Genomic DNA, 27241 nt, shown 5'->3' on the forward strand with positions numbered 1-27241 from the left:
TTGCTATTTTTGTAGTGTTTTTATGCAAAATCTTATATTAAACATTTGAATAATACTGGGTGCAGTGCCATTATTATTAATTGTTGAGGTATTTTTTTTATTTAGTTTCAACATACACTATTCAAGAAGAAAAAGTGTGATAACAAACAGAAACTAACACCAACCTTCCTCCAAATAAGTAAGAAAAATAATGAAGGGGGAAATGTCTATAATACTTTGCTTCACAACAATTGAAAGCTTAGGGGGAAAAATATGTATATTGAAGTATATTTTAGTTTCTGTTCGTTATCACTTTTTCTTCTCAAATAATATATGTTGAAACTATATATAAAAAAAAAATAATAATAGCACTGAGCCCAGTATTATTGAAATGTTTAATAAAATTATGTGCCCATAAAAATCTTATATGCTTAATAATTAATGTCTTTTTCTTTTTCATACAATGAGTTACCAAGACTAAAGGCCACGTAAAAATAATGATCAATGAACTTGTTGGTTGATGAACAATAGTATGAGAAGATGGACGAGATGAGCAGAATTTGATTACTTAACAAGAATGGCGTGTGATCGACCTCAAATAGTTTCATCCAATCTCAGCAATGACTCTCTGTTCGTAAAGCCAGATAAACATTGATGCATGTAAAATAGTTTTCTAATCAGTAAAACATGAAAATATTTGCATATAGATTTTCAATATTATAAAATTAATTTTAAAAGTTTAAACTTAACTAGCATTTAAGTTGACAAATCAAAATTTGATCCTGACTAGCCAATTTTCACATTTACAAAACAAATTTGAACATAATGAACCCCGGCAGCGCTGGGTCAGTACAGTTCACGAATGATAAAGGAGTGGCCATAAACAATATTTGAAGAAATATGTTCTCATGTAAGAAGACCAAGAAACTATAATCATAGGCAAAATGTACATCAATAAAAATACAATAAATGACAAATTCATTTGTTATGTTAATTAAAACAAAAATAAAATCAATAAAAAAAAGAGTCCGTAGCATCATAAATCTTAAAAAATAAAGTTACATAAGAGTTTTATAAACTTATTTAGTAAGAAAGGAAGAATTTGTTAATGTTTTTTGGGAAAACATTTTTAGTTTATTTAAATACAAGACAAACTTTTATTCATTAACATTGAGCAAAAACAGATAAAACAACGGATGCATTTGGTAAACAGTAAGACATCAGTTTTAATTAAAGCAAATTTTGCAGTTTTTCATGATTATTAAATCGGAAAAAGCTATTCAAATATTTTGGATAAAAAAAGAGAACAGGAAAAGAAGAAAAAAGTTACAAAATAGAAAAAAGGACAGAGGAGGTGAGTAGAGATATTTTTATCACAAATCTAATCATCATATTCCATTTAACATTCATTTTATATGCTGGCATGTGTTGGATGGCTTTTAGAAATTGACTGACAAATTAATGCAAATCTGGCCAGGTCTATCCCTCTTTCTTTTAAGTCCATCCGTACCACTTCCTATGTTTTCCTTGGCGGTCCCTTCTGTACTAACCCACTCTTTCAACTGTTATACATCTATTAACCCAAGAATTCTTATCCATTCTTTCAAACGTAGCTGTACCATTGAAGTTTGATTTTCTGCATAAATTTCTTTATACTGTCCAGATTTTATCTTTCAAGGCATATATATATTTCATGATGTTGACCATCTTACAATTCATTCCTTTAATTCTATTGACACCGACACTTCTTAACAGTATCTGTTTCATAGCACAAAATCATTCATTTAATTACTATATCAATCAATGAATCTATTTTGCCCTTAACTCATGAGAAGAAGTAGCAACTATCAATCCACCAAAGGAAAATAAAATGCATCTATCTTCTACAATTATATAAATGCAACTGTGTGTGTGTGTGTGAGAGAGAGAGAGAGAGAGAGAGAGAGAGAGAGAGAGAGAGAGTTCTATATAGACTCCGAAACGGCTGAACAGATTAGACTACCCCCAATATTTACCGATAATCAATAATCAAAACGTTATTAATTTATCTATCATCAGTAAAGTCATTTTTTCCATATCATCGCTTAGCAATAATGATAGAACAATGGGCCATGAAAATTCTACTGTGGATAAGTTGGTAGCATGTTTTTTTTTTTTGCACAATATGGTCTGTAGGTTCAAAGTTTCTTTATTTTTTCATTAACTGCAAAGAATTTTATAAGACTTGAAAATTTACGTTTTTTTTGTTTTGTTTTTTGTTTTTTTTTTTGCACAATATGGTCTGTAGGTTCAAAGTTTCTTTATTTTTTCATTAACTGCAAAGAATTTTATAAGACTTGAAAATTTACGTTTTTTTTGTTTTGTTTTTTTTTGTTTTTTTTTGCACAATATGGTCTGTAGGTTCAAAGTTTCTTTATTTTTTCATTAACTGCAAAGAATTTTATAAGACTTGAAAATTTACGTTTTTTTTTTGTTTATTTTTTGCATGACACGGTTTGTAGGTTTAAACCTTGCATGTAAATTTTTTAATGTTTTTTTTTTGTTAACTGGAAAGAAGTTATTAAAAATAATTTTATAAAAAAAACATTAGGTTCTCTAGAGTGCAATGTAGAATAACATATATTTTGGACTAAGTTACTGCATGGAGGCATGTGAAGCTTCCTTGCTGGTGATTTCATGGGGTTTGATGACAATAAAAATATAGGAGAGTGAAATATTCGTTGATCATCATTCGATCCCAAGCAACATTGGGTTTCCCTGCTAGTTTGAGCATGAATACAAAATCTTAAAATTTGAAGAGAAGTTGAAATTACCTTATTTTAAGCTTAAAATAAGGTAATTTCAACTTCTCTTCAAATTTTAAGCTTAATTTTATTTTATTTTGATGGATTGATAGTTGCTACTTCTGATGAGTTAAGGGTAAAATAGATTCATTGATTGATACAATAATTAAATTAACGATTTTGCACTATGAAACAGATTCTGTTAAGAATTGTAGGTGTCAACAGAATTAAAGGAATAAATTGCAAGATGGTCAACATCAGGAAATTTGGAATATAGACTTTTGTCATTTATTTGTTATATGCTCTGTAATCACATTGAGCTTCTTAAATTAAGGATTTGTATATATGAAAAGTGAAATATTATTGAAAAAAATCATATCTACAGAAATATATATATATATATATATATATATATATATATATATATATATAGAGAGAGAGAGAGAGAGAGAGAGAGAGAAAGACCAAGTTTGAAACGATACCATTCTAAAAAGTAAAAATATAACCACAGATGTCGGCCAGAATAAGTACTTAAGTTATATATTGAGGAATGAGGATAGGAAAGTGAGTTGTCAAGGTGGACATTTTGGCATTCCTTGTTAGAGTTATGTTGAACCTACTGCACCATTTTGGCTAATGGTATTGAAAACTTTCATGTGATCATGGTCCCTTCTGTCAGTACTTGATTCACCAAAAGAAAGAATAGGTGTAGAGGTAAACTAATGCAAAAGGTAATCAAGAAATTTTTCATCCAAGATAATAAAAAATATTTGAGGTGGAGCGCATATAATGACATGCCTAGGGCACCAGAATTCTTTAAGCCAGCTCTGGAGAAAAAAGAACAAAAACAAAGCTGTTGAAGACAGGTAGGGGTGTGGTGTGGTTTTAGTACCAGAAGGGGTGTGGGTATAAAGGTAAGGGGAAGGATAAGATTTCCAAATACCACAACACTCGGAAAATGAGAAAATGCCATAGAGCTAACCTTTTTGGAAGAATGGCAAGGACCTTGACCGAAGCATCACTTTGCACTTCAGGTTTTTTGGTGCTTTGTTGTATGTAGTCTTTTGTTGCTACTGTCACGCGTATCTCTCGTGCTATGGGAATATCAACCTCAACTGGAGTCACATCTTCAGAAGTTTCAACTTTAATTGGAGCTACTACACCTTCTTCCTTGGAAGCGAACAATCGCACTGGGATAAGGATGTACTCTTCTTTAGGAAGTTTTGTTTCAGTGATAACTTTTTTCGGTGTTTCAATGGAAACTGCTACACTCTTTTCAGTAGAGGTTTCTTTCAACACTGCAGAATCTGCTAAACTATGTTCTTTTGGGGTTTCAACTAATGCAGTATCAACCATGTAAAGATCAGTTTTAATTTCCTTTTTAGAAGAAGCAATTTCAGATGAAAGTAATTTCTCAGCATCTGCTTCTGGAGAAATCTCTGTAGAGGACCTAATTTCCTCCTCTTTCAAAGTAACAGATTCAGATGAAAGGAACTCTTCAACAGCTATTTCTGGAGGAACCTCCATGGAGGACCTAATTTCCTCCTCTTTCGAAGTAACAGTTTCAGATGAAAGGGACTCTTCAACAGCTATTTCTTCCATGGAGGACTTAATTTCCTCTTCCAGAGAAGTAACAATTTTAGATGTAGCTATTTCTGGAGGAATCTCCATGGGGGTATTAATCTCTTCTACTTCGGAGGTAACAGTTTCACATGAAACCTCCAACTCAGCAGTGATTTCTGAAAGATCGACACTGGAAATCTCTTCAATAGAAGTATCGATTTTTGAAAAGTCTAGTACCTCAGCAGCTTTATTCAGATAATTCTGTGAGGAGATCTCCGTTTGAATATCTTTGGAAGAGATCAATGCCAGAGAAGTCTTTTCTGGAACCTCTTCAGAAATTTCCCACTTTATAACTTCTTTGGGATATTCGGCAGCTGCAAGAGTTTCAGTATTAGCTATGACGCTTATGTTTGGTTCCTCGGGAAGATCAAATTCTTCTGGAAACACTGCCATTTCTTGTGTGGCTTCATAAAGAATAGCTAACCATTGTTCTTTATAATTTTCAGCTTCAGCCTTCTTTTGTTCAATGGATTCTGGTTCACTTAGAACTGGGGTATCCACATTTTGGACAATTTGATTTTCAATTTCTGCTAAGGATATATTGTCAATTAGAAACTCATTTGTAGAATCTTTATCTTTCAATGGAACTGCAGCTTCAATTTTCTCAGAAATATCTAATTCTTTATCTACATTTTTTTCCTCATCTTCTTTAGACAATGCTTGCCCTCCCAAACCATCATTATTTTCATAGGTTTCTACATGAGTGACCGTTCTATTCTCTGTTCTTGAAACCTCAACAAACGACCCCCCATCTTGAGCAATGTGGTTCATACTGATGGACCCGGTATTATGAACTGAGGAGTTCTCATCTAACAAGGGGATGATGATTTTTCCACCTTGTAGGCACTCAAGCTCAAGAGGAAGACTTGACTGAGAAAGTGATCGGACATCTATTCCATTTTCAAAGGGGTACACGAAAAGAGACATGTCTATATCCGCAGGTGCACAGTGTGGGAGGTAAGGTGCTTGCGAATTGATTTTCTGAACATTTTCCGCATCAATGACTGCCGCGGCTCGGGCATCAAATTCCATTTCACTAATAATACAGAATATGAAAATATCAGTGATTTTCAGTATAAAAGAAATAATGTAGATTTTATATAATGCATACATAATATAGTATATGTATAATACAATGCATATATAATGCAGAATATATAATGCACACACACATACACATATATAGTGTATATACACACACTATATATAATATATATAATTTAATATGAGCGAATTTAAAATGAAATTACTGACAAAATAAAATGTTTAGTACAAGAAATAGTAGATAAGCATGGTAACAGACTAATAGAAATAAGAACACTAACACATCTATAAACCAAAACCGATATTCTGATGTAATCAAACCATCCTTTCTACACCAAATGATTAAGGCTATATGAATCAACCAACATATCGGTTCTGCTTTTTAGATGTGGACATAGCTTATCCTCTATTTCATATACAAAACATCATATAACCTTTATATATATATATATATATATATATATATATATATATATATATATATATATATACACATATATATATATACATGTACATAAACTTCTTAAAATCAAAATTGAGCTGTGTCAAGGCAGTAGACTTTGCCCACATAAAGGACTCAATATTCTTCCAGATAAAGCTTTATAAGAATAATAAATAATTAATGTGTCTTATTTCTGAATTTTTGAGATGAGAAGTAATAATTCGTATCATTTGGATTAATCGGACTACTGTTCTATTTTCATTAGGTGTATCTTGTCAAACTCTGAAATTTTTCTGTTGAAGACCGGTGGTGTAACGGATTAAGTGCGGATGATCCTTAAAATATAATTAAGAATTAATCAGCACTTCTACCCGGTCATGACTATCGGAATAAAAGCATGCTATTCTCATGTATTAGATAAAGAATTCTGTTTGAAATTCTATGAAGATTCCAGAGTTGGACAGAAAAATTTTAAAAGTCCACAAGAACCCATGTCATAGTGGATAAAGTACTTGGTAAAATTCAGTTGTAAATAACACTTTGTTGCAGATTCCCCGAGTTTGATAGAAAGTCGTAGGTTAAATTGACTGAAATGTTCTGAAAATAACATCCAAGATGAGAACAGTAAAGTGTGGAATTATAAAATTGTTGCCCGAGAAAAGACATGGTTTCATTTCCATTTGATGAAAATCGGTTTTCTTTTTTTTTGTTGCAAATCAGCAAACCATCTACTAGTTAGCTAGTTGTATACAAATCTCAGGAATGATAGGAGTCTTCTATCATGTCTGAAAGTGACACAATGTTCCATGAGTGAGATCGGAGATGCGCCACTGTACAACTCATGCTCTCTACCGATCCAAGTTATGACAACAGAACCATTGCCAGCACCATCAAAATGCAAATCCAGATGGTTCAACATTTGAGGGTACAGCTCAATGAAGTTTCCAACCACAGTTATGGTCTTTGATGTAATTTCAAGTGAGGGCCACATCATGCCACATCACATCTTTGAAGTCGACTTGAAAGTCAACACCAAAGTGTACCTGGATGTGCTGAAGAGTGTAATGATCCCCTGGTGCAATCAGGTGGCTGGTGGTATACCTTGGGTGTGGCAGCAAGACTCGGCACTAGTCCACAAGTTCAAAGAGACCCAGGCTTGGCTTTAGAAGGACTGCTATGGCTTAGTACCCTTCTCTCACTGGCACCCCTCCTCCCCTGACCTGAACTCACTGGATTACTTTGTTTGGTCATACGTTGGGAACATCACCAACAGGACCTCTCACAACACCAAAGCCAGCCTGATCTCTGCCATCTACCGAGTATTTGTCGAGCTCCTGCCAACGCTTGTAGAAAAGGCATTTTCCCAGTTCCAGACCCATATCAAGGCAGTGATTGAAGCTGAATGCGGCTACATTGAATAGATGTCAGCTCAACTACATAATCAAATTACCTGAATTGATTTTTTTCAATGACAATTTTAAAATAGAACTATTTTCATAAGGGCATCAAATTTATCGTCTGACACTGTAGTGTGAATAATCTAAATAATACAAATTAATGTCTTATCTCAATAATGAAGCTTTAAGAATAGCCACATCATTATATATATATATATATATATATATATATATATATATATATATATGAATATAATGTGCGTTGTTTCAGTGTAAATGTTTATTTCATATTTCTAATATACCTTAAAACATTTTTAAATTATGACTAGTAGATGATAGATCCGTCTGTACAGGGCAATTGCTAATAACTATAATCTTTGAAATTACATCTCTTTATTCCTTTATATAATTTCCCAAATATCAAATTTGCTTTTTTTAATTTCATTTCATTTTTTGTATAATCTATTATAATAGATGTGTTGTGTGAATGTTTATTGAACTTATCTTCCTTCCAAATAAAAATTGTCATGTCAGATTTTTTGAAATCCAATCCAATAGCATTTAACATGTCTGACAAGTAAAACTTTGCTTCTAACAATTTCTATTTATTTTTGTGATGTGCCTTTGGAAATAACATACACTAACTACAATATATTTTTTTAATTACATAGTTCAGCTCAGACGACTGCTGATCTGAAATAGTCTAAAAAATGATAACCTAAAAATAAAATTCAATAAAGGGCTATAACTCATTTTTAATTGAATAACATAATAGAAGTTGTCTACCTTAATTAAGTTTAAAAATATGCAAAAATAACTTAACTGCATCCCGGACAATGTTCAGTTGGTATTCTTATATTTTGTCTACAGTAACCAAATTATTCAAAGAAAACCCTAGAATTCACAAGTTATTGAAAACAGTCGCCAAGGTATAAAGTTAATAACGTAACCACTACACCACATCAGTTAGATACAATAATAATAATAATAATAATAATAATAATAATAATAATAATAGCAAAAATAATTGTCTAGTATTTCAAACAATATATACATGTTGCAGACGAAGGCGAGATGAAACGAGAAAATTTGATTGCATAGAACTACAAGTTTCTCTCATATTGATAAAGTTGTGTGACCACTTCTCATGTGTAATGCATATGTGTGTTTCTCGCCTCTATGCGACTTATACATTGTTTTTTTTTATTATTATTTACTATTAATTATTTATTGGAATGAAAAAGGCAATAATTACTAAAATGAATTTTTTAAAATCTGATTAAAACTTCACAACCATATCTTTCAGTTTCTTTGTAAGCAAGTCAGCCATTTTATTTTTTTGTTAATAACTGGGGAGAAAAAAGGAATTTGACATTTAAAAAGTTAAATAGAAAGTCATTTCTGTCTTTCAATTTTCCACAAGTCCTCAAGTACTAAAAGATTGAAAGTTTTGAAAGCAATTTATATCCAATTAGTTTATAGAGATTAAAGCAAGACATAACCATTAGTAATGGTTTTATAATAATTTTGTTCAATTACTAATTTTACGACTAAACGATAATGTAATAATTAGATTTAACTTTCAAAATAACTATTAGTTTTCTATGAAATTCCTAAGATTGCAATGCTCTCCACATCCTTCCAGTAGAGATTCTAAATGTGCTTTTTCTTTCTTCAGTCTTTCCACCTTCCTTAATGCTCCATAACCATTTTTTGTACCACCACATGCCTTATTTGGTAGATGGGGGCTTATATGATGTTTTCCTTATATATTATGATAGTTTCAGTTCTTTTGGTTTTGGGTAATGTTTCTTCTTTGTTCTTAGTTATCTTTATGCCGTGTTATTTTATTTCAGTTTATTTGTGATTGGTTGTCGCTATTGCTGAGTTGGTTTTTGCACTCAGGAATTATACTTCTTCTTCTTCTTATTATTATTATTATGATGATAATAATAATAATAATAAGAAGAAGAAGAAGAATAAGAAGAAGAAGAATAAGAAGAAGAAGAAAAAGAAGAAGAAGAAAAAGAAGAAGAAGAAAAAGAAGAAGAATAAGAAGAAGAATAAGAAGAAGAATAAGAAGAAGATAGTACAGTAACATGTATTTTCAGTTCATTTTTACATTATTTTGATGCTTGCTTGCTTATTTCTTAGCTCAGACATCATTACTGAGGTCAAAAGACATTTTGGGAATATAAAATTTGAAAATAAAGAAAGCCCAAATAAAATAAGTTAAACAAAAAGAAAAAGTTTCAAACTAAAAGAAAAAGGAAAAAGAAAAATTAATAAAAGTACTTAAAATTAATTAATTTTTTCCCAATTGATGAAAAAAAGAAAAAGAAAGCAAAAACAAAACTAATAAAATCAAACAAATATAAACCCTGTATTTCTTTAGCATCAAATATTCTAAATCTGAACCAAACCTAACAATAAGCTAATAATACGTGTTACATCTATTTCAATACGCCTGTATATGAATAGGTATTTCTTTGTAACACTCACGTCATCTAAATGAATAAACGTAAAAGTTGGGCCCATTTCTTTCATTAACGGTAAAGTCACAGTGCCTTATTTCAAGTGAATTCCTTTTTTACACAATGAACCCACCGTATGTACATTTCCTTACGCAATGAACCCACCGTATGTACATTTCCTTACGCAATAACTGTCAACTTTCAGTCTACAGACTCGAAATTTGATATACAGGGTATTGAGATTTGTGAAAATGTTTGTAATCCGTTTTCGGCCAGAAATTTGGCTGTTAACGGGTCAAAGTTCAACGATTTTACCTTTGAGAACTCTACCAACTCCTCCGTCAATTTCGGGTACAAACAATTGAAATTTTAGATATAGGTTCCTTGGCCATGGATCATGGGTTCAAGCCTGCCTGCCTTCCTACTAGAACATTTTTTTTTTTTTGCTCAACACACACCTCCAAACACCCGGGCAACGCCGGGCACCCATGCTAGTATACAAATAGTTCTGTTTTGCAATATTAATTTCCTGAATAAATATTTAGTATTTGTGTTTAAATGTTTCTACATTTAAAGGGAGTGACTTGATTTTCAACAAGTTGTAATCTATTTCTAAATTGCTAAGGAAAAGACAAATTGATTTCTTTTACATATCTTTCTATATAAATAATGAATATTGTGTTTACAGCTAGTTATGAATGAAATCTTTTAAATTCCTGTTTAAAGTATTTGCAATACCGAACTTTGTGAAGCTAATAGATAAATCCAGAAACAAGCATATGTTAGCAAGAAACAGCAGCTAAAGTATTTAGTATTATCTGTAAACAAGACTAATTATTCTAAATGGCTTTAATAATAAAAGTTAAGTAATAAAAAAAGTATTTTGTCATCTAACATATGGTTACTTGTGAGATTTTAAAAGTTGGATCTAAATAGCATTTACGTTGACATATCAAACCGAGTGTGATGAGTACATTTTTATATTTTACTATATACGGCATAATCATATCAACACATTAGTTCTCATTAGCATTAGATCACCGAAACTAAGCAACGTTGAGCCTAGTCAGTACTAAATGGGTGACTATTTGGGAATACTAGAATCTCATCTCCTCTAATCGAGATATGCATACAGTTGGGATTGCATGTGACTTTGATATTTCCTAGAAACTTCCTCTTGGTGGAAGCCATATGTACAACCAGATGCTAACAAATATATATATATATATATATATATATATATATATATATATATATATATATATATATATATATATATATATTACATACACACACACATATAGAGAGAGTGTGTATGTGTGTGTGTGCGTAACACTAATCTTATGTATAACTAGCATTTCAGCCCAGCGTTGCCCGGGTGTTTGGAAGTGTATGTTGAGCAAAAAAAAAAAAAAAAAAGAAAAAAAAAGCAGTCAACTTTTTTTCACTTTGACCCCTTAACATTTAGTTTTGGGCTCAGATCAAGTTATTAAGTTAGATCCATGTCTAAGGAACCTATATATAAAATTTCAAGTGTTTACACCCAAAATTGTCGGAAGAGTTTGGTAGAGTTCTCAAAGGTCAGATCGTTGAACTTTGATCCCTTAACAGCCAAATTTCTGGCCAAAAACCGATCACAAAGATTTTCCCAAATCTCAATACCCTGTATATCACATTTCTGTAGACTGAAAATTGACAGAGTTATTTCGTTGGAAAATGTACACACACAGACATACATATAGACACGTTCACTTATATATATATATATATATATATATATAGATAGATAGATAGATAGATAGATTATATATACGCTTGAAGCTTTTCTTTTTAACTCTTAAACATATAAATAATTAGATGTTTTAAAACTAATGTTTAGTTTGAAAGATCACAAAATAATGAACAAAAGCATCAATTGGGTTTCGGCTATGAAAAAAACAGATTTTCTTTCTAACAGAGTATTATTAACATTGTATTCAGCGAATTGTTAGCTACACTAAAAATTTATTAAATTTACTTTTTTGGCCAGATTTTTCACATAAAATGATAAAGATTTCAGGATTATTTTTTTTTAATAAGAAAGAAAAACGCTTTTCAAAAATTAAAAAGGTTACACATAAAAAGGAAATCTGAACAACAAATGTAAAATATTTAATGCATTTGTGCAGTTGAGAAATGAAGAAGTGATTTTCGAATGAGTAATTATCACACTGTATAAAAGGATTGTGCAGGAGTGAAGTCAGAAGATGATAAACGGAGAGAAATGAGAAATACTGATGGACAAACGAAATGACCGCTGTGCATTGATGGCTTTGGCTACCCATGAAGATGGATGGGTTAGTTATTTAGTCTCTAAGTCTCTTTTTATAAAGGATGTATATAAAATGTGTTGCATAACAAAAGCATTTATTTATATGGAAAGTTTGAATGACACCTAGAGGTTAAGGGTGACCATAGTAAAACCGAAGTCAGCAAAATCACATGATTCCTAGTGTATAAGCTAAGATGTCTGATATATATCTTCCTTTTTCTCATGCGAATGAAAGCAATCCATCTCTCTGACTGACCCATTCTTATTAATAAACTTTCTTATCAATGAACATCAACATACAAGCGAACAATATTAATAAATGACAATAAATACTTAGTTCAACATTTTACTGAAGTTTCACACTATTTCTGATCATGAGAAGTGTACCAGATTGACATCAATCGATTGATGCTAGAGATTAGAGGCTAATTGACTACAATTTTAATGATCGTGATATCATGAAACTGCAATCAAGTTTGGAGCAAAGTATTTGTTATTTATTATTGATTGCTATTACTTGTTCATTCAATTCATGTCTGAGCAAATCGAATACAGCTTTTGAAGCCTGACAGACTCTTACACTTTCTAGTCTAATCATTGCAAACATACTCTCCTCTGCAATTTACTGATTGGGCTCCAGCTATTGCTTCTCTGAACTTTCATCGCTTTTAGAATTGAGAGAGTGTTTTTCTGACAGTCTAGAGTTCTGCAGCATATGTAACCTAATTCAGCTATGCGAGGGAGATGTTGTTGGATGGAACAAACTTTGGGAAATGTTTTTTTTTTTTTTTTTATTTGTTACTGCCTTGGTAGCTCTTAGGATTTTGATTTTAGGCAATTAGAATTAGACTTTATTTTATCATTTTAATTTTCTTGCCATGCTGTTCTAGCTGGAAATAGAGCACCTTACTGGATGGCAGACATTCAACCCCTATCTCATACATTCCAACCGAGATATCTTTTTAAGATTTTAACTATCTCTTTAAATGCAATTGTTTGTTTTTTCTCTTGCACTTGGTTCACTGGATATATTTGTGAAGTAGTTTTTGAAATTCTTTTTATAAGTCCAGTTACTCCTATAATCACTGGAATGATGGAGATTTTCCTAAGATTCCAGTTTCTTTTCATGCCGTACATAAGAACTTGGTATTTCATTATCTTTTCCCTGTAAGCTCTGTTTAACTGAACATTATTGGTGGGGGGGACCTAACTCATACTAAGGTTGCTTTTTTTCCTTGTACCATATCATTATTCTAAGTATGTAGCTGTAGGAAGTGCATAGTCAAAGTAGATGGTGTATGACTTATTTCTAACTGTTTATTCTAGTATATGTTCCCAGGACTTGTTGCTGCATTCAATATCTATTTAAGTCAAGGGACACCTACCTTGGAGCTAATACTTGATCTCTATATAAGATACATAGATATTCGAATATTCCACTAAAGTTCTCCTTTACATCTCAAACACTGAGTTAGTAAAAAAGTTGGGAACCTAATTTTCCTCTCCCTAATTGACCATTTAAATATGTTATAGTATATCTTTCTTGCTGTATCTTGGTTTTATCAGATTCCTGGACAAAAATTCATCTAGTTTGATACAGTGTCCAGCTTCGTGTTGATACTTAAGGTAACATCACTTGGAGAAGGTGCACCATTACTAGTAAAAGCCAGTGTGGGTTAGTCATACTGAAGAGATCTTATTTGGGACGCAAATACTATGTGATTTTGAATATTTAGTCATGGTTTACCTGTAGGGAAAAGTATTCTCATGTCAGGTTATCATGACAAACCCCTGCACAAAGAAACAACAAACATTTGAAGATAGTGTCCAGTAGTCATTCAAGTTCTCTCCTGACTCATCATTGAGGATTCTCATATGCCATTTCAAACATATTGGCATTCTTTACTGTATAGATTGCACGTTGCTGCTCCTTTAAGGAGATACTGTACATATTCTGTTTGGAGATGACTGTGATTTGTAAGACATGATTTGTATACTTATACAGTAATCACAAACCCAATTTTAAGGAATCTCAACCATAAATAAAGTATAAAAGCTTATAACTTTTCTTTATTCGTTTTCAATTGGTGACGTGCAGGAATACAATAATATTATGAAAAAAAAAAAATTAAAAAACTTTTTTTTTAAGTACAATATATATATATATAAAAAAGTAGGGAATTGGGAAGTTGATTGAAATTGAGTATTAATTTCCAGAAACAAGCGTAGGTAGCAGCAGATAGGTTGACCATATTGAGATAATATGTGGCACCTGTGTTTACAGTCTCATGATGTCTGATTGGGGAGAGGAAAAAAAAAACAACTCTATTTTATTAATGTAGTAGATAGAAGATAGATATATACACATTTTGAAAAATGTTGTTAATTAATCACAGCAAACAAAGACAAGATGAACAATACTTGGGCATATTATAATTCAAGGTTGTAGAGTTAGAGGTTTGGGAAGGAGTCGAAGTCTTAAGAATACTAGTAGTCAGCTTTTTCATTTCTAACAGTCTGAATGTTCGAAAATTTGGAAGAATCAGAGTTGGAGTTTGACATTTTGAATTTATAGGAGTCGAAGTCAAAATCAGAATTTTTTAGAATCATCAGAGTCAGATCCTATACCTTTTTGACTCCAAATGCATACGTTCTAAGGCAGCATAAAAGGCATATTATCCATACACGAGACAATAAGAGAGAGAGAGAAAAAGAAATCAGTCTGAATATTGAAAGACTTTAAAATAAGGAGTCAAATTGGAAGGTATTAAGTCTGATTCTGCAATGCTTTGTTAAAAGGACCTATACATTAAAAAAAAAAAAAACAGCAACAATATTAATGCCATAAAGTCATTATTTCAAAGATATATTTACAGAATATAACAGACATTTCAAAATCACAATTCATTTGCTTCTATTGCTAAAGAAAAGAAAGCCAAATTGGCCATAACTGCAGATATTAACAATATAATATATGTGCATTACACTTCAGATCTAAATGAAAAACGAACAGAAAAAACATTATCTAATGTACTAATAGGATTAACTATCAGAAAAGGCTTCTTTAATTTTGGGTTTTGTTTGGAATTATGCTGAAAAAAAAAAAAAAAAAAAAAAAAACTGAACTTTTAGAGAGAAAGGACAAGGTATGTGAGTTAAGGTAGTAGAAGGTACATGATGCGCAATAAATCATTAGAAAAATCAGCCACGGCTTCATGTTGAAAACATTCCTTTCAGAGTTCCTTAGATGGCAGATAACACCAGCTCTGCATAATACTGTATAGTATTAGAACATCTGTCAGGTTTTTGCATAAAGAGTCGATGTACAATACTTCTGATACAATTTATTAAGCTTTCTATAATTTGAATATCATTTTTCTTTATATTATATTACACCATGAACATACAATATTGTTCCTTACATGGGTTTAATTTTCATATAAAGAAGTACAGGGAAAACAATAAAATTTTCGCCTTAGGTTGCAGACCATCTTCTAGTTGGCCAGTGGTGTACAAATCCCAGGTTTAATAAAAGCCTCCTATCATGTCTAAAAATGACACAATGTTTGACAAGCAAGATCGGAGATGTGCCGCGGTACTACTCATGCTCTCTACCGATCCAAGTTATGACAACAGAACCATTGCCAACACCCTCAAAATGTATTACTGGATTGCCACGTATAACAGGGATGTGCCCAGAGTAATGAGAACAAAGGTTATGGTCTTTAATGTGGTTTCAAGTGAGGGCCACATCATGCCACTTCACATCTCCGAAGTCGGCTTAAAAGTCAACACCAAAGTGTACCTGAATGTGCTGAAGAGTGTGGTGATCCTCTGGTGCAATCAGATGGTCATTGACAGACCCTGGGTGTGGTAGCATGACTTGGTGCCGGCCCACAAGTTCAAAAAGACCCAAGCTTGGCTTCAAAAGAAGTGCTACAGCTTAGTACCCTTCTCTCACTGGCACCCCTCCTCCCCTTACCTGAACCCGCTGGACTACTTTGTTTGGTCATACATTGAGAACATCACAAACATGACCTCCCACAACAGTAAAGTCAGCTGATCGCCATTATCCACAGAGTATTTACCGAGCTCCTGCCAGCGCTTGTGGAAAAGACATGTTCCCAGTTCTGAACCTGTATCGAGGTAGTGATTGAGGCTGAATAGATATCAGCTCTACTACATAATCAACTTACATTGATTTTTTCAATAAAAGTTTTAAAATAAAACCGTAGTGTTCTTTTCTTTGGGGCGACAACTTTATCGTTCCACCCTGTAGTTCATTTTTAAATTGATAGGCATTACACTAAAGCTGAGTTAATAAACATTTGCTTCCCGAAGGCGTTTTCATATAGACTTTAATGACACAAAATATAGACTAAAATATTTTATAAGTTCAAAATTAGGTTATGTCTGGAAAAATAAACAAAGAAACAAAAAATCCATTTCAGTAATACTTAGCTGTAATTTGTAATAACTGAAAAAGTCAACCATCTCTCACTTGCATTTCTCTCACCCTCTCCCACTGTGTGTTGACTCAATCACATTATTTTTTAACGTTTCTGCAAGCATTCATAGAAAGAGTGACTCTTTCTTTTCAGATAATTAATAGTATGTTTGCACACATCATCAAAAAAAACAAAAAAACAACAACATTATTTTCTTACCGATCTGACTTACCCACAAAGTATCTACAATTTTTACTGTGAGAGGCTTAACAAACAGGTTTTTAAAGTGGGTTTTCTCTGTTATTTTTTCAATTTCTCACCATCTTATTTTTATCCATAGTTTTTAGTCTGGCCTTGCTAGAGTAAAAAAAAATTGTAGTTGATTAAAAAGTAAATTAATTTTAAATCAAAGTTATTACTATATTATGTTTTTATATAATAACAGTATGTATGAATAAATAATAAGTAGTAAAAATGCGCATCTAAAAACAAAAATAAGCTTACAACTTCTAAAAGTTCATACTAGAATTATCTACAATAACTCATGGCATAGTGGATAAAATATTTGGCAAAATTCAATTGCAAGTTACACTCTCCTGGAGGTTGAAGGTTTAATCTTCTTACACTCAAAATACAATTACTACGGCTTTTTTTCATTGATTACATTTTTCATGCAGTTTACTTATTTCAATTAAGAAAATTGACTTTAAGCTGATTTTTAAGCATTTGAAGCTAGAGGTAAAAAAAAAAAAAAAACATTATTTTCTTACCAACCTAATAAGTGACACCCTTGAAAAATATTTACAATCTTTAACAAACTGACTAAAATTAAAAACATAAAACGAATGCACACGTTCCATAACAGCATAACAGGCATAGAATCCAAACAAGAGAAAATCATAAAAAGGTAGAAATCAGCTAAAACTGAATAAACTAGAAAAGCATAAGTACTATAGATTCTAAAGCAGATGAGAGAAACTTGAGCAGAAATGAATGTATCTACTGGCATTACAAATAAAGCTTAGAGATTGAGGTGCTAAGGCAGAAGAGTTTCATTCCAAAATGGAAGATTATAAAAGAACACACCAACTTTGAGGAAATTTTGAAATTAAAATTTTACTCCATGATTTCATGTACTCCTATACCCAATTATTTAATGACTAGTTTAGAATTATGAAAAATTGGTATGATTTTGTACTAGCTTTAATGAATTGTTTGATTTAGCGTTAGAACATGAAACAATTCATATGAAATTTCTTTCAACAACACATTACTAAAATAAAACATTATTGTGTATATGCTATATGCCACTTAAAACTAACATACCATTACCTATAAACCATTAAAATAATAATAATAATAATAATAATAATAATAATAATAATAATAATTTACTACTATAGTAATAATATTGAAACTGCAAAAAGTATACTATTGAAACTTGAGAGCGAGAGAGAAGCAAAGAGTGGTTTTGCAAACTCAGAAATTCCAGATTCAAACAATCTTACCAGAGCTCAATTGGTAACCCAATGGGTCACATTTTTTTAGGCTAACATTAATAGTAGACTAAACCATCTATACACTATATAGGATTTTGGTACTGTATCAGACAACTGTAATAATATTGGTTTTAATATATAATTAACTTTCTACTTAACATATAAAACCTCAAATTAAATGAAGATATAATTAACTAAATACAAAACAATATTTTAAGGTGACAAATAAAATTTATAATGTTGGCTTTTATTATTTCTAAGATATATGGTCACAGTCAAATTAATACACAGCTACTTCTTCTTTGTGTGTGTTTTGAAGCATGTAGTTACACAACAGTTCTCCAGTTTTTTTATGCAGTCCTTTACATTATTGTTGCCATCTGCAAGATCTTTCAAGCTGCATCAGACAGCAGATAAGGCAGTGGTTGCATTGTATGGTTTTCCTCTCCACATTCACAGATGGTTGGGTCATCTGGTCATAGCAACTTTTAACTGCTGCATTCCTGTTCTTAGACAGGTAAGTGCTTTCCATTAGAGACAAGCTGCTCCAGAACTGTTTTAATGAATTAGGAATTCTTAAATTGAACTAAAATTTATGACTTTAATTTTAGTTCAATTTAAGAAATCCTAATTAGTCTTAATAATCTAATGATTGGTTTCTCACAAAGTATCAATTTAGTATTACGTAATAAGGAAAAAAGACGTGTTAATAATTTTTCCATATTGAATGGTACAAAAAAAAAACAAAAAAAACATGGCTAACTCCTGTAGCACTCCATTTTGTGAAAATTGTACTTCTTGTAGCATATTCACATATTTTAAACATGTTTGTCTTCATATTAAATGTACTGTACTAAACTAAAGAAATTTTAACTGTAAATTTAATACATTGTTACAAATAAAAACGAGATAAAATTGCTAGAGATTTAATTAAATTTTGGAATCATGTTTGAGCATTGAAGTTTGTCAACAATGTAATTTCTAGAAATATTCATCTAAAATGGAGGAAGAATTCAAAGAAAGCAGGATCTAATGTGGTGCTGAATATGATGTGGGATATAAAGTAACAGCTGTGTGAGATGTGAAATCCAAATGTGTGTGTGCGTGTGTGTGTGAGGGAGGGGATATAGCTGAATGCAATGTGAGATTTATCTGAAAGTGGGAAGCAGGGAAACTGTAAATGGGTCGCAAGATCCAGAAGCTGATGTGAAGCAAAATGCAATATTGTATCAGAAAGAAAAAGCTGAACATGACGCATGGCCTGAAAAAAAAAAAAAAAAAAAAAAAAAAAAAAGACTAAAAAAAAGACTAAAACAGACACTGTATTGAAAATAAGGATAGAGGCAGAAATTTGACATCTGGATCTGGTGGCAAACGGGAATTTGACATTTGGATCTGGTGGCAAACGGGAATTTGACATCTGGATCTAATGGAGAATGGGAATTTGACACTGGATCTGGTGGAGAATGGGAATCTGATATTTGGATCTGGTGGTGAACAGGAATTTGACATTGGATCTGGTGAAGAACGGGAATTTGACATTTGAATCTAGTGAAAAAGGGAAATTTAGCACTGGATTTGGTGGCAAATGGAAATTTGATATTGGATCTGGTGATGAATGGGAATTTGACATTGAATCTGGTGGAGAACAGGAATTTGACATTGGATCTAAAGAATGGGAATTTGACATTGGATGTGAAGAATGGGGATCTGACATTGGATCTGATGTAGAACAGGAATTTAACATTGGATCTCAGGGAGGAGGGGGTAACATTTGGGATTTGATTTTAAGGATGGGATATAGATTTGAATAGTGGGTCTTAAAATGAGAGACCAAGTGTGATATGGGATTGGAACTGGAGGTAATTAGATCTAAGCAAGACACAATAGCACACATGATTTCACCATTAACAAAGATACATTTATACATATAAGAATAGATTTTACCCCCTCCGCACACACAGCTAGCCACAATCTATCTGGACATCATAAGCAAAATATCAAGCTATACAATTCAATGAAGTGCAAAAAAAAAAAGGAATAAAGGGAAAACAAATATACCCCCTTTCCTTGAAAATATTCTGAAGCTATTCTCCCCCAACCCTAGCATTTTGGTAGAATTTCTTAAAAATCTAGAAGCCGAAAAAGATAAACTATCAGAAAGAGGCATGGAAGCAGGAGGTAGGAGGAGATGGAAGATATCAAGTGATGTCAAACCAAACTTAAAAAGCCTCAAACTCTGACCTCCTCCTCCCATCTCTGGTTGGCGAAGATGAAGTAGAAGAAGCCCCACCACGATGACGTCTGGACCCTGAGGAGTCGCGGGAGGATGACCGTCTCCGGCCGTGGGACAACTGACGAAGCTTGTAGCGCCTAGGGAGTGGAGGTCTTGGAGGACACTGTTCTGTTTCACTCTCATTCTCTGAGTCTCTGCTAAATATAAAACATTGCACATGTCACTTTTGTAAAAATAATTTTTTGTTTTAATATAAAAATAAAACCTTAAAAAATGTTTATGGGACAGGGTAAATTTTGGGAGAAAGGGGAAAAATAGTTTTTAATCCCATACACCACTCTGTAAGAGCTCTGGGACCACGTAGCTTTGCTCATAATTCCATTTGAAGCAAAAAAAAAATAAAAATTGATCAAATAAAATTGAAAAAAAAAAAAATTAAAAAACAAATTAAAAAAATTGCAAGAAAACTTAATTCTTAATCTTATAAATACAAATTCAAATTTTAGAGTTTGAAAAAAAAAATTCAATCATTCATAATATTTATTTCCCACTGCAGCAAGATGTGACAAAAGGCCAGAAGGTGGGAAAAAAATCTTCTCCAAGCTGGGGAAGAACTCTGGTGAGGGGGGTTTAAAAAAAAAAAAAGTACCAAAAACGAATCCATCTGCATTGCCCAATAGGAGTGCCTCGAGCAATCAGCAATAAACCAATCGCCACTCCTAAATGAAGAGATAAGTTTTTCATAAGATTATATATATATATATATATATATATATATATATATATATATATATATAGTATAAATATAGTATAAATCTTTATTTATACAAACATTTTTGGTTACATATTTGTATACATGTTTCAGCTACAACATTATTTGAAGTCTAGTTTCTTGCCAAAGAATTTTCTGTCAGAAATGTTGAATAAGGTCGAAGCTGAAACATGTATGCACATATCTAGCCAAAAATATTTGTATAAATACAAATTTATACAAATGTACAGCTCTACTGTTTACTGAACACTATCTTATAAACACTGTAGCTTTATGGAATTAACAACTATTAACTAACATCCCTAAAACTATATATAAATATGTATCACATAAATTCAAATCAACATGATAGCTTAGGTTTCAAACAGGGACAGCAGACCCAAGCAAAGAAATACTGGGTTTCAATTATAAACCACTCCCTGACTTTCTTCAGCCATATTTTATCTATGGAGAAGCCATAGAATTCATAGACTTTTATACCAAATAAAATCAATAAAAGAATATATAAGAAAGAGAGTATTACAGGGAGATGAACAGAAAACAATCAATACTCAAAGAGTTCTTCCAATGACAATAAAAGAATTAAATTCTCAAGATAATCAGTAATGTAAGCAGATATAAACAATTTCTTTTATTTTAATGATGACTATAAACGCATAAAAATAAAAAAGGATATACACACATATATGCGTTGTCATTGTTAGACTTTATTATCAAGTATTGGTTACTTTTTCTTTAGCTTTATAGACTCTCTTTCGGCTGATCAGACCAATTCTGATATTTAATAATCTTTAGTAGATGCAACAAGACATTGTGGATGAAAAGAGGGGCAATATCTTTATTCTTTTTTCTTACAACTTGTTTTACTGGTGGACATCATCACCTCTTCAAACCAAATCTGCGGGCTGACCTCAGTTTCCATCAGCTTGTTTTTTATCAGCAGCCCGAACCAAAAAAAGAAACCTTTCTAATGATTCAGACTAAACTGTCTCAGATACACCTTCTCTGAGTTTCCACAAAGTTCTCTCTGCAGAGCTGGTGTGAAGAAGAGGTTACCTAGCAAATTGCAGTTACTACACATGATAAATTAAAGGTATCTATTTGCTGGATTTTATATAAAGCCCATAGACCATTCATGATGACAGTTTCTGAACTCACTCCAGATGCTGCTTGATATCACAAACGAGATAGAAGAATGAAGCCTGGGTACCATATTCCACAAGGCTTGCACCAGACATTAATACAGCAAGAGGAAGAGGCCTGCTATCACAGTGGCAAAGGAGTGGTAGATAAGAAAAAACCTTATTTGTCGTCTGAATGCATTGAACATCACAATGTTAAATGCATATACTCTTATGTGGCTAGAGAAGAGATTGTTCTCATGGTAAGCATTTTCACTTATTTTCCTAGTGCACTTCATGAACTTGGCACATCATCTAAAGAGTCATGTTGGTTTCTTGTGTATTATACTCAACGTTTATACTTGCCTAGTATAGTACAAGACAGTTGATTCTAAGCATTTTCCTTCATGCATTACATAAAATTAATGTGCAAAAGTTTTACTCTGAAATTTAAAGACTAACACTAAAATGTAAATAAAAAGATAAAATATAATTAGAATTAAATATTGAAAGAAAAAAATCATGAAAACATAATATAGATAAAAAATTTTTTTAAATCAAACTAAAAAATGAAAAATGACATGTTTCATGAGTCGATTACTTAAAATGCTTACACTAAAATCAAAAGGAAAAAATATATACAATCTTTAAAAAATAAATTAATAAATAATTTTTAAAATTCAGATTTATAAAAATGGCAGTAATTTTTTAACATTACAAATTGTTTTCTACTTGCTGTTGTCTTTTAAAGCTAAAACATTTATTTTTGTGCAAAAGAATCTGCCATGCACTCATTTATACAAAACAATAACTGCAACATATAAACAAATAAGCATAAAAACACCATGGATAACATAGAAAAAAGGCATTATCTTAAATCACTTAATGCGTTTTTGAATAAAGGAAATAATATTATTTGAATAAAAATCCATATTAATATTGGATGGAAAAGGTGTAAAAAACGTATGGGGGGTATAAAATGATTTCAGATTGATAGCATTTTATAAACAAATTCACACACACACAAACATATACATATTAAATGTTGAACTTTACAAGTTTATTATAATCATCAAGTGTTTTAATAAGGAATATAATACAATTATCTTTAATCCATAGATTTTTGAAAAAACAACTCTTCTCCTTAGAAGGAAAAAAAAAAAACAACAAATTATTAATAAGTATTACATTATTAATGAAAATTTGCAACAAAATTTTTAGGTGTCCTAAAAGCAAAAAAAAAAAAAAAAAAAGATGTTTCAATAATGACCAGAAAGACATTGTATTATAATGGATAAAGATGGATTCCAATAAAAATTCAAAAGCCAGAAGTGTGAATGGTCAGTGTATATGTAGAAACATGACACGAGTTAAACTCTCTTAGCATGTAAGTAAAATATAATGTGATTAGTTCCATGGATAAAGGTATATTATTATATTCTTTGTTTACACATCTGATGATTATAATAAACTCGTAAAATATGTAACTTTACTTTTTTCATTATTTTAATATTTCACATAACAATGCTCTAGCGAATATCTCCCTATCACTATAGGATTTAATATAAAACAATCATCTTATATATATATATATATATATATATATATATATATATATATATATAATATAAAGCTGAATGTCTGCGTGTCTGATCACGAATAGGCTCCTATATCGTTGACTATTTTAAAAAACTGATTACATATAATGATAAAAGATGTATCGAGACACAGGAATGGGTATGTTTGATCTGGCAGAACGGCGGTTCATTAAAATTGTGGGGTCTGCGTTCGCGCCTGGTCCACAAAGTATGGAAATGAAAAATTTAAAAACAAAAACGTTTACAAATGTCTTTGATATAGATGTACATCAGAATATTTTGATAAGTATGTTTTAACTTAAATAGGGATGGTATAATAAAAATTGTGGGGTCTGCGTTCGTGCTTGGCCCCCATAGAATGGAAATATGCACAAACTTTAATAAAAACTTTTCATATCTATCTGCGTAAGTATACTTTGATAATTATGTTTCAGTTTGAAGAAATATGGTATAATAAAATTATGGGGTGTTCGTTCGCACCTGACCTCCATAGAATGGAAATATGTCACAAAGTTTAACAAGGTTTTTTAATATAGATCCACAGAATATTTTGCTAATATATATATATATATATATATATATATATATATATATATATATATATAAAATGGACTGTGATTGATGAAAGTATGATAGGTTATGAAAAGGAGGGGGTTGTAAAGAGATAGTTTTTGATACTCAAAAATTTTACCCTAAGTAAAATATGATGAAAGTAAAGATAATTTTCGCGAAAATATATTTTTTTATATCAACTTTGTTTCCATTCGTAGCCAAGAGTGACCAACAAAATGATGTTTCCTTACAAAGAGAAAATGTTATATATATAATAATATAAATATACAAGAAATAAATGTTACCATAGTCAATAAAAGTTACTTTTATGGTACAAAAGTTCATTTGTTTGTATTTTTAAGTAGTTTGTAAAAAAAAAAAATTTTTTTTTTTTTAATTCACGAACCGGTTCAAAAAAAAAAAAAAATCAAAATGGCAGCGACTTTGAAATGGAGAGCCCCATTTTCAATTTGAAGGGGGGCCCCCTGAGCATTCTGTGTTAACAATTTACAAGAGTTCCGTCAATGTAAGGAATATTTATAAACATATTTTAATGTTTTCCGTTATTTGGTGCTTGAGGATTTAACAATTTAAGAGAGTTCCGTCAATGTAAGGAATATTTATAAACATATTTTAATGTTTTCCGTTATTTGGTGCTTGAGGAATATTCGATTATGGCATGTATAGTTTATATAAAAATTCATTTAAGTAGTTATCAGCTCAAATGTCGTTTTAGTTTTGGTTCGCTGGAATTATTTCAAGTAAAGAGCATTAAAAACTATTTAAAAAAAAAAAAAAAAAAAAACATGAACTGAACATTTATTGACTATGGTAACATTTATTTCTTGTATATTTATTTTTTGGGTAGTCGTTTGTTGGCTTTTCGGCTAAACACTCTTACTAAATAATATCGACGAAATATAAAAGAACAAAGAAACAAAAACAGTTTTGAAAAATAATGAAGCTTTACTTACTTTAGTAAAATAATCAGAAACAGCAAAATGGGATATTAAAAAGGTAAACACGTAATTACTTTAGTTTTTTAAAGCAAAGAATCGATATAAATATTAATAAGAAGAAAATGGCACCCTTTTCAAGCAAAACAGCTTCGTTTCAGTTTTACAGTATTGAACGGTGTAGTATTGCACCGTCGGATTCAGGGTTGTACTATTGTAATGTAAAGAACATGCAGAAAGGATTGTAATGAACTGAATTCCTTCTAGTACACTGACAAAAAAAAGCTTAAACAGGTATATAAATAAGAATAAAAAGGTTATGTAAATGTTTTTAAAAAGACACATAATCACGTGAGCAGGATTTTTTCCTTCTTTTGACACAATAACAAGTAACGTCCTTATTTTTTATTATTTATCTATTTATGTGCAGGTGGAGAAGGAAAAAAACAGAGTTATGCAAAATTTGTGTCGAGAATTATCTAAAGTTCTGACTTTTTTTTGGCTTCAATTTAATAAGAACGTGAATTTATGAGGTGAATTTATTTGACACAATATGATTCAACTCAAAAAAATAAATAAAAGCTAACGTGAATTAAGATTAAAGTTAAGGTGTTATTGTGGACCCTTACCGCTTTTAAAAAACCTTGTTAAACTTTGTGACATATTTACATTCTATGGAGGTCAGGCGCGAACGAACACCCATAATTTTATTATACCATATTTCTTCAAACTGAAACATAATTATCAATGTATACTTATGCAAATAGATATGAAAAGTCTTTGTTAAAGTTTTGCCATATTTCCATCGAGTACAGGCGCGAACGCAGATCCCACAATTTTATTATAACATCCCTATTTAAGTTGAAACATACTTATCAAAGTATTTTGATGTACATCTATATCAAAAACCCTTGTAAACATTTTTTTTTTTTTTTCATTTTTCATTTCCATACTTTGGGGGCCAGGCGCGAACACAGACCCAACAATTTTTATGAACCACCATTCTGCCAGATCAAACATACCCATTCCTGATCCTCAATACATCTTCTATCATTATATGTAATCAGTTTTTTAAAATAGTCAACCATATAGGAGCCTATTCGTGACCAGACACACACACACATGTTCAGCTTTATATATATATATATATATATATATACTAGCAGGGGGAACGGCCTTACCGGGTCATAATTACAGAGCAAAGTCTCTATATTGAATATTATATTGCATTTAATATATAGTAGAAATTTCTATCTCAGACACTATTCCAGCCCATCGGTTGTTTTGAAGTCTGTCTATCAAGGCCATCCAAATTTATTACCTCCCCTCCCCCTTTTTAACTACTTAGGCCAGGTTCGTTTGACGACTCAAAATAGAATATAATTTGATCCCACACCTCTTTGGTCTTAACAGATTGTAGCAAATAAAGTGAATAAGTGCTTTTAAATATTATATGCCAACCCTATTTCAAAGCTAAAATTCACTATTTTTTTTTACTTGGTTGGTAAATTTATTTATCTGTTTTTTCTAAACTGATCTCTTATATACATACACAGAAGCACATACACACAGAAAAAACAAATACAAAACTACATGCACACAGACAAATATACATCTAGACCAAAGAATTGTTCAAAATTCCATAGATTATAAATTTTGAAATAAAAACTCTGAAGTTCGACAAGACACACCTAGATGTTATATCTCCATTGTAAGAATAACTAAGATAAGAATAATAGTTTAAATAATGCAAATAATACAGATCCAGACTAATGATTTCAAACACACATAAATATCTATAAAACTATATACATAGTAAGATTTGAAAATATATATGGCGATTAAGCTACACAGAATTTTCCGCATTTTATTCTTGTGAGGATTTATAAGGCTATATATTTCTACACACGCCCACATAAGCATATAATTGCACTCACATATTAACACATGTGCACTCACATACTGACGCATGCATATATCTGTAAAAAGAGGCATCTTACTTTAAA

The 27241-nt window shown here is 31.3% G+C and overlaps 1 protein-coding gene across 6 annotated transcripts in view; it reads right to left on the reverse strand.

Moving 5' to 3' along the window:
- Positions 1–27241, reverse strand: part of LOC145242393 (uncharacterized) — a 717261-nt gene that overhangs the window by 174051 nt on the left and 515969 nt on the right. For all 6 annotated transcript variants that reach the window (XM_080105416.1, XM_080105420.1, XM_080105417.1 and 3 more), the window contains exon 5: positions 3745–5421. In XM_080105416.1, coding sequence (XP_079961542.1) covers positions 3745–5421 — 1677 coding nt within the window. The remainder of the gene's footprint in view (positions 1–3744; positions 5422–27241) is intronic.

Source organism: Euprymna scolopes, chromosome 21 (assembly GCF_053919585.1).
Source record: "Euprymna scolopes isolate OS-2025 chromosome 21, ASM5391958v1, whole genome shotgun sequence".
NCBI classification, from domain to species: Eukaryota; Metazoa; Mollusca; class Cephalopoda; order Sepiida; family Sepiolidae; genus Euprymna; species Euprymna scolopes.